The sequence below is a fragment of the Daphnia pulicaria genome, chromosome 7 (assembly GCF_021234035.1).
Source record: "Daphnia pulicaria isolate SC F1-1A chromosome 7, SC_F0-13Bv2, whole genome shotgun sequence".
NCBI lineage: Eukaryota > Metazoa > Arthropoda > Branchiopoda > Diplostraca > Daphniidae > Daphnia > Daphnia pulicaria.
Genome location: NC_060919.1, coordinates 3525586 through 3541163, shown reverse-complemented (window position 1 = coordinate 3541163; position 15578 = coordinate 3525586). Strand labels below are relative to the sequence as shown.

The 15578-nt window shown below is 39.6% G+C and overlaps 2 protein-coding genes and 1 long non-coding RNA gene across 4 annotated transcripts in view; 1 reads left to right on the top strand and 2 right to left on the bottom strand.

The window, feature by feature from the left end:
* The window catches only part of LOC124349426 (glucose dehydrogenase [FAD, quinone]-like), a 211430-nt gene that overhangs the window by 150398 nt on the left and 45454 nt on the right, over positions 1–15578 (top strand). The gene's annotated exons all lie outside the window — the stretch shown is intronic.
* LOC124350470 lies at positions 37–1140 on the bottom strand. Its single transcript, XR_006920996.1, has 4 exons — positions 1022–1140; positions 730–935; positions 183–331; positions 37–114 (listed from the first exon to the last, which is right to left on the bottom strand). It is a non-coding gene; the product is annotated as an uncharacterized LOC124350470 (long non-coding RNA).
* On the bottom strand, positions 8680–12001 carry LOC124349558 (facilitated trehalose transporter Tret1-2 homolog). Its single transcript, XM_046800254.1, has 7 exons — positions 11824–12001; positions 11061–11121; positions 10912–10983; positions 10622–10845; positions 10300–10550; positions 9935–10217; positions 8680–9866 (listed from the first exon to the last, which is right to left on the bottom strand). The coding sequence occupies exons 1-7, from the start codon at positions 11872–11874 to the stop codon at positions 9156–9158; spliced, it is 1653 nt and encodes a 550-aa protein (XP_046656210.1). The 5' UTR covers positions 11875–12001; the 3' UTR covers positions 8680–9155.

Below are 15578 nucleotides of genomic sequence, written 5' to 3'. Positions count from 1 at the left end.
GGCTAACTCTCATATTCGGAATTCCGCCCTTCTCTGATATTCCGCCAGACGTAAACAATCTCTTTCGATAGCGCGAGGAATTGCTTGGCTAGCGACGCTCCCGTAAATCGTCCACTGCACAAAAGTATTCGTATAAGATTAGATTAAGCATCAACAACAGCCAAATTATAACTGGTTCTTACTTTTGAATGAAGCCAAAACGGTCGGCTTGCCACCAGTTAAATATTACTACTTCAATCACAGTTCACAGTGGAGCAGTTCAAGATTAAAAGTTTCAAATATTCTGCACAATGGGCAGCAAACACCAAACAATTCCAGGCTGATCTGGGACCTTTGAAAGATAAAATATGTAATGAAACAGACAGGCACAAAAAAAACCATTAAAAAGCAATTTTAAAGCTACTAAAATATAAGTAGAGTTAACAAATTATCCAAAAACTGCTGGAAGAAAAATAAATGTACATGAATCTAGAAGGAATAGGAAGAGTAGAAACCTGAAAGACAAAGATTTTGCCGGGATATGGACTTCTTAAAAAACAAGCAAATCTATTGTGTGTTTATCTGTATAAACATAGAATAATAAACCTGCTAGAAATAAAAAATAAAACTTTTCTCTAATGCAGTGAAGACCAAGTCAAGGTTCTCAATATTTTAAATAGGAAAAAGGAATTTCAAAAGGAAACAATTTAGCATGCAATCATTTTCCAACATGGTGATGTATACTCTTACCTTGCCATGGCCTCTAAACCCCAACTGAGTTTAGATGATGTTTCAGTCAAATAGTGGAGAGGAGATGTTTTACTTGTTTTAGTCAATTCCTGAAGTGAACAAGCAACTGTTTGACATACTGGAACCTGAAATTGCAGTGGTGCATCAGCAGTTTTCCATTTTTTCATGTGGTCTGTAAGTTTTGTTCATCCTTCTGTTAATCTGTTCTATAATTAGGAAACCAAACAATCAGGAAATTTTAAAGATGTCTTGTACTCAGGTCAAGCATTTGATTTGGTTTGGTTTACCTCACCTACTGACAAGTGACAACACAATAGTTTCGGGAAATTGACAAGTCCATAACCCACTTTGAAACAGAGAGATCCAATGGAAAATTCTACCAGCAAAGTCTACCAACCTGTGGCGACTATCGAGTCCTTGTAAAAAAAAAAAACATTTAAAATACATTTTACTAGACGAAAATATGGAATGTTCTTGTCGGTCCCTATACTCACACAGCTAGCTATCAACACTTACAATATGTGTTGTCGTACATAATAAAAGAAACAAACCTTAAATGACTAGTTGTCTTTAACGCTTCAAGTCCTTCAACGCAGTCCACACTGTTAGCTGATGTATAGTGTTACTTTTACACCAGCTTACACAATAATGACAATATACGATAGTTGGAAAACAGCAGACGAAAAATCCACGGTGACATGCTGATGACATCATGAACCCACCTTTCGCCATCTGTTGAAAACACCAGCAGTCCGGCACTAACCCCCGATAACTGAATCGAATGAACGGAATAATAAGCTCTCTTCACGTAAGCTTTATACTGTTACTACCGATTTCCTCAGTATTATGACGTACGTAAGATTGCTCTAACTTTTAAGTCTATGCCTTATAAGCACGTTAACGTATTTCACCTCTACTTCACAGTCCCAAAACTTGTGTAAACTTTCGAAAAGTGTGGCAAAGTAACACAAGGCCTATACCCCGACCTGTATGACCCAATGAACTTCTACATAGTCAATCTTCTTATACTATCTCATCTTCAATCCACGTCCCATATTATTCTATATTATTTTATCACATTATACCAATAACATGAACTATACACTACAACATCCACGACAAAAGATATAGTTCGCACAAATATGTCGGTGACAGAGATCGACTCGGATCGACTGCGCATGACGTGAGCGTAATACTCTTGCATTTAACACATTGTCTGACAGAACACCGTTTCAGTCCCAGCACCGACGTTCCTCGACGCCACACACCTTTTAAATCAAATGAATTTGTCCACGGAAACTTCAACGAATACTACACTGTTGTTGTCTCTGCCCATCAGTCTGGACGTTCCATGGACACTCCGCTCTTTCTCGCCAATTCAACTAAGTTATCGCTGCATCATCATCATTTTCGGAACGTTGCTCAATTTTCTCGTGATAGCGGTGGTTCGTTGCTCACGCCAGTTGCACTATCCCCGTCACGTATTTTGGGTATGCATTTCGATAGTGAATCAATGTACTGTAATTCAGTCCCTTGTGGAATTAGTGGCCTTGGTGGACCGCAGCCGAGTGGCATGTCAGATCTACGTTCTCAACGCCGGTGTGTGTTACACGATCTTTTTGACGTTTCTCGCCCTGGCGGCCCTGGATCGCTACTTGGCAATCACGCGCTACGAGTGGTACAAGAACAAAGTCACCAATCGAAGTGTCATTTACCTTTTATCCGCCGGATGTTTCGTGACGTACACGACGATTACCAGCCCGTTCTGGACCGGCTTTAAAAGCATCAAAAATTGTACAGTCAATCTGACCCACGTTCACTCTGTCATGATTTACGATCTCCTACTGGGTTTCCTCTGCGTCATATTGCACATCAAGATTTTCCTCCGATCACGGAAGGCCGCTCGTCTGCAGACCCGGCCAAATGTAGCGGACGCTTCGATCGCGCTCCAGTTTCATTCAGCACCCGTTACAAATGGTAAGTCCATCAAATAATATAAAATTTAATTATTTCGCTTCATGTGTGTAAAAGAAACGGAATAAAGGGTAGGAATTAATGTTGACAATTATTTTGTTGCAGCAGTTCAAGTCGTTGAAAGCCGTTTGCAAGGAACGGAATCTCTGGTTTACGCAGCTTCAGCACAAACAGGCAACACCAACATTCCAAATCAAATTGATGAGATGGCCGAACGAGAGCAAGATACCCAATGTTTCGCCTGGTTTCACACCCGCCCCAAAATCAGCCGACTTGAAATTCGCGCCGCTCTAAGTATGTCGATTAACGTTTTACCCGTTTGGCTTTGCACTTTCCCCGTCACTTTGAACGCCATCGCTATTTACTGGTGCTTTCGTCTGGGAACGAGCTGCCCGACACTATTCCGAATCAATCCTTTCATTTGCGACTTGTTCCTCATTCAAATTGTTTACAATCCGCTCATGTACATGTCCACCAGCAAAGAATTCAAACGCGCGTTGGCTCATTTAAAACAGAAATGCAAATGCAATACACACTAATCTAAGATTTTACGAGTTCACTGATGGACAACGGAAAAATAGAAATATAAATCATATTGGTGATAGGAAAGATACAAACACCTTCATATTCATACAAATACACGTTTGAACCATCAGCTTATTAAGGAGATCAAAAGGAAACTAGGATTTTGATTTGTTCTTTGATTCGACACACATAGCCGCTCGGCTCATGCATTATTAATGATTGTGTGTTACCATATGTCAGCCAAAAGATTTACCCTTTGAATCACATCTCATAAATAAAAAAAAGGTTTGACATGGCGTAGGTGGCCCATGGGAAGATGAAGCTCATACAGTGTCAACCACAGCTTTTTATTATGTCTAGGAGTTTTTATTCTTTATCCTGAGTGAGACAAATACGACACACTAATCTGTAGCCTAGGTAACGCTGTGTAAACAAGCTACAGTGTAACTTAGACATAATGCACACAGGTAACATAAGAGAGTAACATCGATATAGAAATACATTTTTTATCTTTTGGCAGTTAATAATAAATATTATAAATAAATTCTTGTCTGATTCGATGATACCGTTGGCTTATTGCGACCAGCCAGGAAAGACGTGAATTCCGGCCGGATTTTAAATTAAAAAAAAAAGAAAGAAACAATCACTCAAGATGTGACGTCAGAATGCGGAATGCGATTGATCAAGGTTCAGGATGTACTCTGTGACTCTATTTACTCCATCTGAACTATCGGGAGGCCCTTTGTTCGAAAGAATATCGACGTTTGCTCTAATCGTTGAGGATTGGGCGTGTACCGGCGTGTACAATACGTCCCCACCCATTATTAGCCTAGTTTTCTCTAAAAAAAACCTTTACTATTGCAATTACATGATCTCATCTTACGCGGTCTTATAATGGAACTCGACATCCAGCATACCCAGAAAATCTATCAGCAGCTCATATAACACACATGTTTTTGCGGAAATCAAAGGAAAGGGCGAGTAAAGGTAGCCATCCATTATCTATACATGTATAAAACACCAGACCAATGCGAGCAACGTATCTACCGGTATCTACATAATCTACTCAAGCAGACTGTTGGCTATTCTACCGTGTTCATTCTTCAAGTGAGCGTAGCCCAACTAGCCCCTCTGTAACTGGTTAATTAACTCTATTGTCAATAATTACAGAGGCACATTTGTTATTTTCGGTAATTTTTTTTTAATGCGCGTAACTTCGAAACCACGTTTCCTTTTACAGGTGTCCATTTGTAAGCAGTAAAAATGAGTAAATCGCACGAAATTTAATTTATCCGGATGTTAATGAGAATGAAATTTTCCCTTGCATCGATTTCACATCTTAGGAAGAGACGCAAATCGTTGGACTCGAAGTTTGACGCTGTTGGAAATCAATATGCAAAGTTTAATGTCGTCTCGGGTTTCAATTAGAGACACGCTTGCATACATTTCGATTTGATCGATGTGAGTGTGGAAATGACATTTATCACAAGGGCACGGTATACTAGAACGAAATTACAAAATTTAAGAAAAGATTATCGTACCACTAATTAGTCTCGGTAGTAATGCATGTATAGCTGTTAGCTTTAAAATTGTTTTGAATTACACAACACGCGGTTCTACCATGGACGATACCATGCAATATTTCATTTAGCTCTATAGCCGGTACCTGCTAAATGATTTAAGAGCGAATAACAGCTTTAAAGTTGAGTCAGTGATCAAATTAATAATGTGACTGTCAATTTTATCGGGCATGGGCTGACACGGTATAGTCGGCTAACAAGATTAATAGAGTGGGAAGGAATCTTGATTGACAATTGCTCGGACAATTGCACACATACGTTGTTTTCAGCTGAATTCGAGTCGGCTATAGTTACACTAAAGTAGAAAAAGTTTGGTAAGGTCTGAAGCTGACAAGATGTATGTTTTATTGGTCTCGCAATACTGTCCAAAAGTAAGCAAAATTCAACGCGATCTAACACTGTCAAAGTTACATGTTTGACGTTTGATAGACGTATGGATGGAGCCGCTGTGTCGTAGCATAGCAATCGTTAAGGAACTGAAAAAGCGATTTCCGCTCGATAAATTTTTCAAAATTTGAAATACTATTGTTGGGAAACGGGAACTTGTGCATGAGATTAATACGTACAACCATAAAGATTAATCTGAAAGATGAACCCGATATTGAAATCCTTTGCTTTGATTGCGTGATTACAGTTGAATGATTCGGTCTAGTGCACATTATCGTGAGATTGAAAAAAGTTCCGCCAGCAAAATATGTCACAGTTTAAATTATAGCATTGATACAAACTCTGAAACCGCCACTCATAACGAAATAATTAAATTCGTCGCTTTTGAAAACTGAAAACCGCTGAAAACAAATTACGTTTCAGCAAATGGATTAGCAAAAGCCCTTTCTCTTTCCTGTAAAAATGTCTGAGCATCGGGGCATGGTGTAATCTATGCATACGTAATGACGATCCTGTCTGGTTTGGGATTACCAAATATGCAAATTTATGTTCTCAACGTACACAGCATTATCAAAATCGTTTGCTATTTCAACGCTAATAAAGGCAAAAGAAAATTCGAATGAAAACTTCAAGTCAAGTCATTCACGCGGGTTGTGAATAGCTACCCGTGTCTAAAGCGACAGCTTCTCCCACCTACTCCGCAGTTATTCTCACAATGTTTAGACAGTTTCCTTTCTTGTGTGACGTATACCTAATATCAAAAGCTTTGCGGAACAGGAGCCGGCTTAAAAATGAAATTCTTACGGTAGGTTGCAAAAAGATTTGTGGGGTTGTTCAAACTGTGCAAGCCTATCCCTGTTATTTAATCATAACAAATTACCCGTTCTTCTAGACAGCGTAAGAGTCGGAAAAAATTTAAAAAATGTCTTACAGTTTCCACTGTGTAGTTTCAATACAAATGAATTTATGCTCAAAACGAGGCAGCATAATAAGTAACTCCACATTGAGAGTAACGGTGACTCATCAAACTGCAATTAGCAGAAGTACAACTTTCTTAAGTCCAGGGGGTATGTAACGGATATCAACTCTACTAAAAACGGGAGAATAAAGGTACATTTGTCTTACCTTGAAGCCTGGGAAACACGGCCAGGCATCCACAAGTTCTTCATCCGGCCGCTGAAGAGTTGAATCCACCAGGCGGAATAGGAAAAAGGGCGTCCTCGTGAATACATCCACACTCACATGGGTGTACACGATGACAGAGGACATTTAAAGAAAGGTAAACAAACAAGTCGTCCAACATCGGTGGATTCTCCAATCAAACGGGACGCTGTTTTTCTAAATAAAAATAAAAAATGGGTTACGAAAAAATATTATGGAAATCATGAAAAGTTGAATGAGATGGTGGGTAAACAGTCACTAAATAAAACAGGACAATCTGGTTTGCACGTAATACACTATATCTATGCAAAACATGTGTCATTAGAAGATCTAGCAGAACACAGAAATAAAAGTAAAGAATTACCCTAGCGATGATCCTGAGATTGTTGCTGGTGACAGGTTGATGTTAGCACACAAAATAAACATGCATGCATTTCTTTTTATGATGGCTGTCTCAGCCCACACATCTGCACAAAGAAAAGGTTACCTCATTAAATTGCAAACAATCTCTGCCAAAGCTGCCATGCATCGACAGCATTTTCTAATCACTAGTCAGTAGGAACATTTTACAAATTTGGAATAAGTTTATCCTAGCTTGTATAAGCTCCCGTAATTATTGTATTTGTATTCAAAGTTTTAAAGTTATATACCTGTTAATACACGACGTTACGAATTTTTGTAATCATTTTATCCTATTTTTCTTGCAGCCATTAGCGCCATTGCCAAATGTACTTCTAGTGTACAATGTACTCGGCCTTTCACACGTCAAGCTCAAGCGCCAAGCTCAAATCCAAGCAAAAATTTGGCGTCCTGAAACTTTGGGAAACATTAATAAACATAATAGTCTTAAAATAAAAAAAAGGAAGTTAAATAATTACATTAGCAAAAAAGTTAATTTTATTTTAAACGAGTAACAGGGAAGGTCCACGAACATCGGCTTTATGGACGGCAGATAAAATGTTAGGTGTTATTATTCTATCAAATATGTGTTTCTACTTCTGATAATGAAGTCTGTGTTTGACTGCACAAAATTCCCGTTGTTTCCTGGCAACGCAGACAACCATACAACGAACCTACTATATTACAACTCATGCCGACGCCCTTCTCCGGGTGCATGCCCCGTAAAGCTACAAATAATTCCGAGTGAACGCGAAACAATTACACACTTCATTGATTTTCTCCTTCCCCGTACTAGGCTATATATGTGTAGAATTAATCAGGCACACGTGCGACATTAAATGTTTCAAACCTATGCTTGTTATGTCTCGTCGCTTTTTTAAAGAAATAACGCTTCACTAACGTGCGTTTGCCGTTCTGTTGTTAAACTAAATGAATGTACCATTAATCACATCGCTTATTCTTTCCATTGTTTTCCTGTTTCAGAGCCTCCTTTTAGAGAACAAACTCGTATTTTGTTTAGATTCAAAAAGAAAATATGAACCAGTACAGTATAAGGCATATGGATCTACTCCTCCCGTATATGTTGAACGATGTTTAGTTTAGTTTTGATCCGGGAAACTTTTTTTTAAGAGCTTTGAAACATCAAACTCGACCCTGCGTGGGTCGAGATTGGAAGCAAGAGGATTTCAAGTCAACCAAAAATAAAGAAATCCTACGGATGACAACATATCACGAAGCCTATGTTTTCTCTGAAATTGAACTTTTATTTCTAAAAAAAAAGCGTAGGAGTCTAGCTTGCAAGAATAATTGGATACCGCTGGTCTTTGGAGAATACTCTATAGAAAGATATACAGAAGAGCAGTTATAGCTTATAAAAAAAAGGCCTTGTAACACAGGAATTCATTGATTCATTTTTAAACTGTGATCCCCGCGATCGAAACGAGATTTGTTATTTGTATCCAACAAAGTATATAAAATGACTAGACAAAGTGACGGTAATAATACATTTATTACATTCAAGACTCATTGACAGAATTCTATTCAATTATAGAATGGTTCCTGGCATTCATTTTAATAGGAGAATCTGACAATAGGCGAACTAACTTTCTACCCAACAGCATTAGAAAGAAAAATCAATTACTTGTTAACAGAATGTCACGTAGTACACATCCTTGCTCTGTCGTCATGGTGAGGTATAGGCGTATTCCGAGGGACTCTTAATCAAATCAGGAAATTGCTGCGGGACAAATAAAAAAAAAAGATAGTTAAAGCGTGAGCTATCTGAATCGAACGAAATTGATTTTAAGGTGGTACCAAGATAAGACAAACTTTTTAAGCTGCGGAATCAAAACCCATTCGTATCCGTGCAGGCGAACGTAGGTTGCCATGTAAAATAGCTTACCTATTTAGAAACGCTTAAAGATTGAAGGGTAATTCGTGTATTTGAAGCTACAAAGCAGAATGATATTGGACTGCCATCAACAAGGTTGAATGTGCCATCGACATCTGTTGGAGTACAGTTTGACGAGAGGAAAAAAGAGCCTAATTAGGCAACAGTTAATACTGGTATCAGGGAATCAGACGTGTACTGACTGATAGATAATGAACCCATTCAATAATTTTACGCTATCAATTTTGGTTAAAAAAAAAACATTTGTACTCTTACACAACAAAAATCAAATTCAAAAGCCAACACATCGTTGCGATCAAGTTTTGTACAATAAAATAAAATGTAGCTGTAGGAACGAGTAGAGGGCAAATTGTAACTTCGTCTTGAGCCAGTACGGGCTAATTTAATAACATTTGAACACGTTATCCCCTTTCGGGTGATTTCAGCGATTTTGTCGTTGTTAATCGATTGCAGTGTCGATATACGATCCAAATTATGCCACCTGTCGATTAGTGTCCACCTGGTGCGGCGACAAGAGATTCATCTTCCTCATCTTCGTCCTCTGAATCGACGATCGGATTTATAGCCAATGTCGTGATTCCGTTACCATTTTCCAAAGCGGCACCCCCGTTCTGACCGTCTTTCTGCTGGCGGAGAGATGAACGACTTGGTTTCATTTGAATACCAGTCGAACCGATGGAAGCCGTTTTCCCATCCGAGTAATTGTCCGGCTGCACTTCCGGTGTCTTCAACGTACCATCGGCGTTGTATTTCTTGGAGAAGAGTTTCTCAATGTCTTCGAGGGTTTTGCCTTTGGTTTCCGGAAGGAGAAAGTAGACAAAGACGATGCCCAGCAAGGTGCAGCACATGAAGAACCAAAAGGCGCCGTATTTCTCCATCGAGATTTGCATGACGGGGAAACTGCGAACGACGGTGAAGGTGCAGCACAAGTTGAACGAAGAGCTGAGCGGACCGAGGATGGAGCGATAACGGGACGGAAACATTTCGCCCATCAGAATGAAAGGAACGTTGGAATATCCGCCGGAATAAGCGATGAAAAAGACGACGAGAGACAGCAACGGCAACCATCCGAGTTTCTCAGTGGCCAGAGCGGGTCCCCATTGCGCTTGCATGTAGAAGAAAGCTCCCATGGCTGCTAATGAACACGACACAATCGTGGCGGATGAAAGTAGAAGGAAACGACGTCCAAAACGGTCCACCTGAGGTGAATAAAAGTGTTTTGTTATTATCGATTGAATTTTAGAAAGCATTTGAGGCCTTTTTGTACCAAGAATCCAGATGCTGCTGTTGCGAAAAGCTGAACGAAACCGATGATGATGGTGGCGTAGCGGCCATCGAGTGTCGTTCCGGCCGATTTGAAGATGCTGACAGTGTAGAAAATCATGGCGTTGATGCCGGTGAACTGCTGGAAGAACATGATACCCATAGAAATTCCAAGTGGTTTCAAAACAGATCCTTTCAATAATTCCCTCGGCTGGATCTGTTGCTGCTGGCTGTTTTTCGCTTGATTTTCTTTCATCCGTTGAAATTCAGCTTCAATGTCTGTCCGCCTAATGAATACAAAACAATGTTAATCAGAACCAGTCAGGTGAATTAATGAGAACAGGTAAAACTACAAACAGATGGACATACTTTCCGCGCAGGCGCTGCAGTGCCTTTTTGGCGTCATCTTCTCGGTTGTGGGAAATGAGCCAGACGGGAGTCTCTGGCATGAAAATCATACCAGTGAATAAAATCATGGGGAACATGCTCAGAATGAAAGCCAGGATCCACCAGTCGACAAAGGCGCCAATGATGTAGGCCACCAGGATGCCCATCGCCAAAGCGCTGGCCGTAAAAGAACTGAGAGTGCCACGAATACGAGGAGAAGAACACTCGCTAATCTGTGAAACACAAATTGAAATGTTGGTGATGAAAGGGTCACTCTCAAGCGGATAATGTTGCTTATTATTACGTAAATCTGTGATGCTGGCGTCGCTGCTCCGTTCATCAAGCCGGACATGAGACGACCGATAAAGAGAATGGCTTTGTGTTGCACAAGATACGTGAAACCCATCAGAATAAAGCCCAAAAAGAATGGAACACTCAATCCTATGAGTGCCGTTCTTCTGCCATATCGTTGCATGGGGTAGCCAATGAGTAAAGCTCCGGCAAGGGCACACAAGGGCGGCATAGCGGCTGTAAAATCGCCAAATTAAAATTCCATTAAATGTATTAGAAATGTATACTTTAATAATGAATTACCAATCCAAGCCATTTCAGTCGCATCGATCTCAAAGTTCTTGGTGGCGTTGAGCGAAGGAATTCCCGGTGAACCTATACACGACAAAAAATAAAACAAATTCTGTAATTAATTCTGATTTTAAATGTGCATATAATAGATAGAGACTTACTCCATCCGCGAACCGTTCCAGTGCAGAAGAATCCCCAAGATCCGATAGCCGCTGCGCCCAGCTAAAAAAATGTAACTTCGTAAATTAGAAAGTGTATGACGTCAGTTCTCCAAATGCATTTAATTAATTAGCCGACAGCTGTTAAAAATAAGGGTGAACATACGTGCGTGAATGATATAAGATATAGCTCTTACAACACGCAGGAGATATAATATGTCGAACTAATAACATTGGGTATAGCCTTTATCTATACCCAACGTTATAAACTCCAATGACACTCAATCGGCGGCAAAGTTTCTCAATCGCGGAAAAATAAATGTTATTCCGAATGCACGCCATACCAAATGCCACAGGAGATATGTTTTAGATATTATAGCGAAAATGTTGTCCATATGAATCAAATGTTTCGGCTTGTCAATAATGGACAACTAATTATTTCGCTTGAATACGCAATCAAATTTCAGCTGGGCCCCGGTGAATATTTTAAGAGCACATGCAGGCTATTTGGTGTTGGTAACACAAGGATATGTTACGACGGTAATTAGACAGGATCCGGTTGGGTTGACGCTTAGCTAAAAGATCCAGAGTTGGGTGTAAAAGAAATGTATTAAAAATGTTAGATTAAATTACGTAAGTTTATCGTTATTATCAGTATACGGCCCAAATAGATACAAATAACTACACTAAAATCAATACAAAGTCTCTCTCGTTTTAGAAAGTAAGAAATGAACACGAAAAATATGAAAACTTAAAAGAAACTTACTTGAGGCAACACCTTGTGAGGATTTTTCATTACGTGTTTCAACAACTTCATTTTCCAAATCGTACAAGTCTTTTTCTGTCGTTCGGAAAAAAAACAAGTTTCAGTTGCACAGAGCGTTTGTACAGCTGTCGTGATCACAGTCTCTGTCTTCCTCGAATATAGTCGATTGCAGTGGGCGTATTGGCTTTTTATACGATATCCCATTACATGGTAAAAGGATCCGTTTGGACTCTGTTACACCCAGCATAGCCGGCTCTGGCTTGTTCTCAGTCGCAAACTGGATTTTCTGAAACGCACCGACTTGTCTCAATCCTCATTTGTATAAGTCACGTTTGTCCTAGAGGCTAGACCTGCTATTAACCAGATTTGACTATTAACGATTCTTCGAGACAATTCCTGCGACGATTGGCCAAGCGTTACGCAACGATGACGTCATAATTTAGCGGATGAATGAATATACACTGCGACAGACAACACACTTTCGTTTGGCAACTTTTTTGGTAATATGATCACGATGATTAATGAATCGTCCGCTTGTATAGTTGTAAAACTAGCAGACTGTTGCAAAGAATTCTGGGCTAGATATTGCCAATGTCAACTACAGTTAAGATTCATCAATATTCCAGAGAAGTAACACAGAAGCGTGAGAGATGATACGTCTGATTCGATCAATATAGCAATTAATTTCTATCAAGGTCGATCCAAGTTTTTCTATGTCAAGTTACTTCGCATCTGCTGCTGTCCGCTGGACAAAACAGAAATCGTCAGTGCTCTGAATACCAAAAGTGAAATCATGAAAAATCCACATCCGAACGGAGGGGAGAAGAGAGAAATTAAATATCAGGAAATGGTCACCTTTTTCCGACTCGAGGGAAATGCATTGGCAATTTCTTTTAGAGAAAAATCAATACTAGTGTGTAAACTGTTAACGATTTATATTAGAACTATTTTTAAAAAAACGGTGCTTTAATAACGAGAAGGTCCCTTTTGGTTATACACCAAAGCAATAAGCTGCACTTTGCTTTTAAGTGTTTAAAATTTAATATTTTAAAACTTGGTTCTTTACACAGGCAGACAATAAAGTTGTGATAGGGACAAAACGGGGCCTGATCTACCATCATTCTACAAGTGAGTTATTAATGAAATCCGACTAAGTAAAAAACAAAAACGGCAAGAGAAAACAATTCTAGTCAAACGCATAGCTGTAAGCTCTGTTTTATGTCACGATTTATAACCAACGCCAAAAAATAGTCAAAAAGGAAGTGTAGTGATAAATTATTCTTACCTTTAAGCCTGGGAAATACGGCCAGGCATCTACAAGTGCTCCATCCGCTGAAAATTAAGTCCATCCAGACGGAATAGTAGAAAAATAAGGAGGTCCTCGTGAATACACCCACACTCACATGGGCGTACACGAGGACATTTAAAGATGGGGGAAAGAAGAGATCCGTAACTCGGACGGCATCGGTACAGTTTCTCCAGTGAAACGGGTTGCTGTTTATCTAAATGAAAAATACAAAATGGGTTACAAATAATATAATTACAGAAAGTAAGAAAAAGTTGAAAATGAGATTATGAGTAAACCCTAATTGGTAATAAACAGGAGGATTGAGGGTTTCCATATGTAATACACTGCTTTTATGCAAGCCATGCATCGTTAAAATATTTAGCAGTTCACAGGTTAATAAAAGTAAAATCAGTACCCAAACGCTGCTACTGAGATTGCTGCTGATGACATCAGGTCAAGACCATCACAAGCAAAACTCATATCTTTGAGATGTGATGGCTGGCACTGGCCTCAAATATGCACAAAGAGAAAAGGTTACATAATGCAAACAAACTGAGGGCTTACATGATAAATGCTTACTAAGATTTCACAAACTTACAAGTTACAACAGGTTTAACTCTTCTATGTAGCTCCCAGTTTTATTTACCTGCAAAATAGCAGTGTATTAAGCCATTCTATGTGCAGTCACGTACTTTTCAAAAAAGTAATCATTCCTTTTTCTTTATAATAATCTTGAACTTCGTCTCTTTTAAGAAACTTGTAAACAAAAATAAAGCAGACGACACTTAAGTCAACCCGCCACAATAACTCTCAAAGCAAACAATTCAAACCAAAAATCAATAAGCTATAATAATGTCATAAAACGATAGTAGCATTGGTAGCACTTAGTTAACCAGAGTTTTCGATAGTTAAGTGATTTTTCATCAATTTAAAACCAATTTATTACAAACAGTCTGCGTATTTGGATTGTTTCAACGAAAGATGCTTTTTTCTGTTTTGCCATTATAGAAACATAAATCAATGACAATAGAAGACATTTAAAAACAATCTGGGTTACGTATAATTTAAAGCAACAAGTGTCAAAGTCGTGAACACAATAATTTGACAATGGTAATAGGCATGTTTCCTTCTTTCAGTCGAAAAAATCCATAACGACAATCTGCAATAAACAATGTCCATTCCGTAAAGTGTCATGCGGTACTTTTAAGTTTCACAGCTAGTGCCCATTAGGTGCCGGAACGAGGGAACCATCGTCCTCCTTTTCATCTTCTGAATCGATGATTGGATTTACAGCCAATGTCGTGATCCCATCCCCGCTTTCCAAAGCAACACTGTCGTTGGGGTTGCTTTTCTGCTGACGGAGAGACGAACGACTTGGTTTCATTTGAATTCCAGACGAACCGATGGACGCCGTTTTCCCATCCGAGTAGTTGTCCGGCTGCACTTCCGGTGTCTTCAACGTACCATCGGCGTTGTATTTCTTGGAAAAGAGTTTCTCAATGTCTTCGAGGGTTTTGCCTTTGGTTTCCGGCAGGAGGAAGTAGACGAAGACGATGCCCACCAAGGTGCAGCACATGAAGAACCAAAAGGCGCCGTATTTCTCCATCGAGATTTGCATGACGGGGAAACTGCGAACGACGATGAACGTGCAGCACAAGTTGAACGAAGAGCTGAGCGGACCGAGGATGGAGCGATAACGGGACGGAAACAATTCGCCCATCAGAATGAAAGGAACATTGGAATATCCGCCGGAATAAGCGATGAAAAAGACGACGAGGGACAATAACGGCAACCATCCGAGTTTCTCAGTGGCCAAAGCGGGTCCCCATTGCGCTTGCATGTAGAAGAAAGCTCCCATGGATGCCAATGAACATGACACAATTGCGGCGGATCCTAATAAAAGAATCCGGCGTCCATATCGATCCACCTAATTAAAGCAATCTGTTACAAGTCGTAAGAAACAAACAAAAAAGGAATGCTAAATTTGCTTACAAAAAATCCAGATGCTGCCGTGGCGATAAGCTGGACGAATCCGATGATAATGGTAGCGTAGCGACCATCGATTGACGATCCAGCCGATTTGAAAATGCTCACCGTGTAGAATACCATGGCGTTGATGCCGGTGAACTGCTGGAAGAACATGATGCCCAAAGAAATACTGAGAGGTTTCAAAACCGATCCTTTCAACAGTTCCTTTGGCTGAATTTTATGCTTTTTATCCTTGTTCTTAGCTTGGTTTTCTTGTATCCTCAGAAATTCGGCATCGATATTCGTTCGTCTTGAATAAGAAACCCGAAAATATAATGATAACAAATGAAAACAATCAAAACTATGACTAAACAGCAAGTTTTTACTTTCCACGCAGACGCTGTAGAGCGCACCGAGCTTCATCCTCCCGCTTATGAGAAATAAGCCAAATTGGTGTTTCCGGCACGAAGATCATTCCAGTTAGCAACATCAGCGGGAA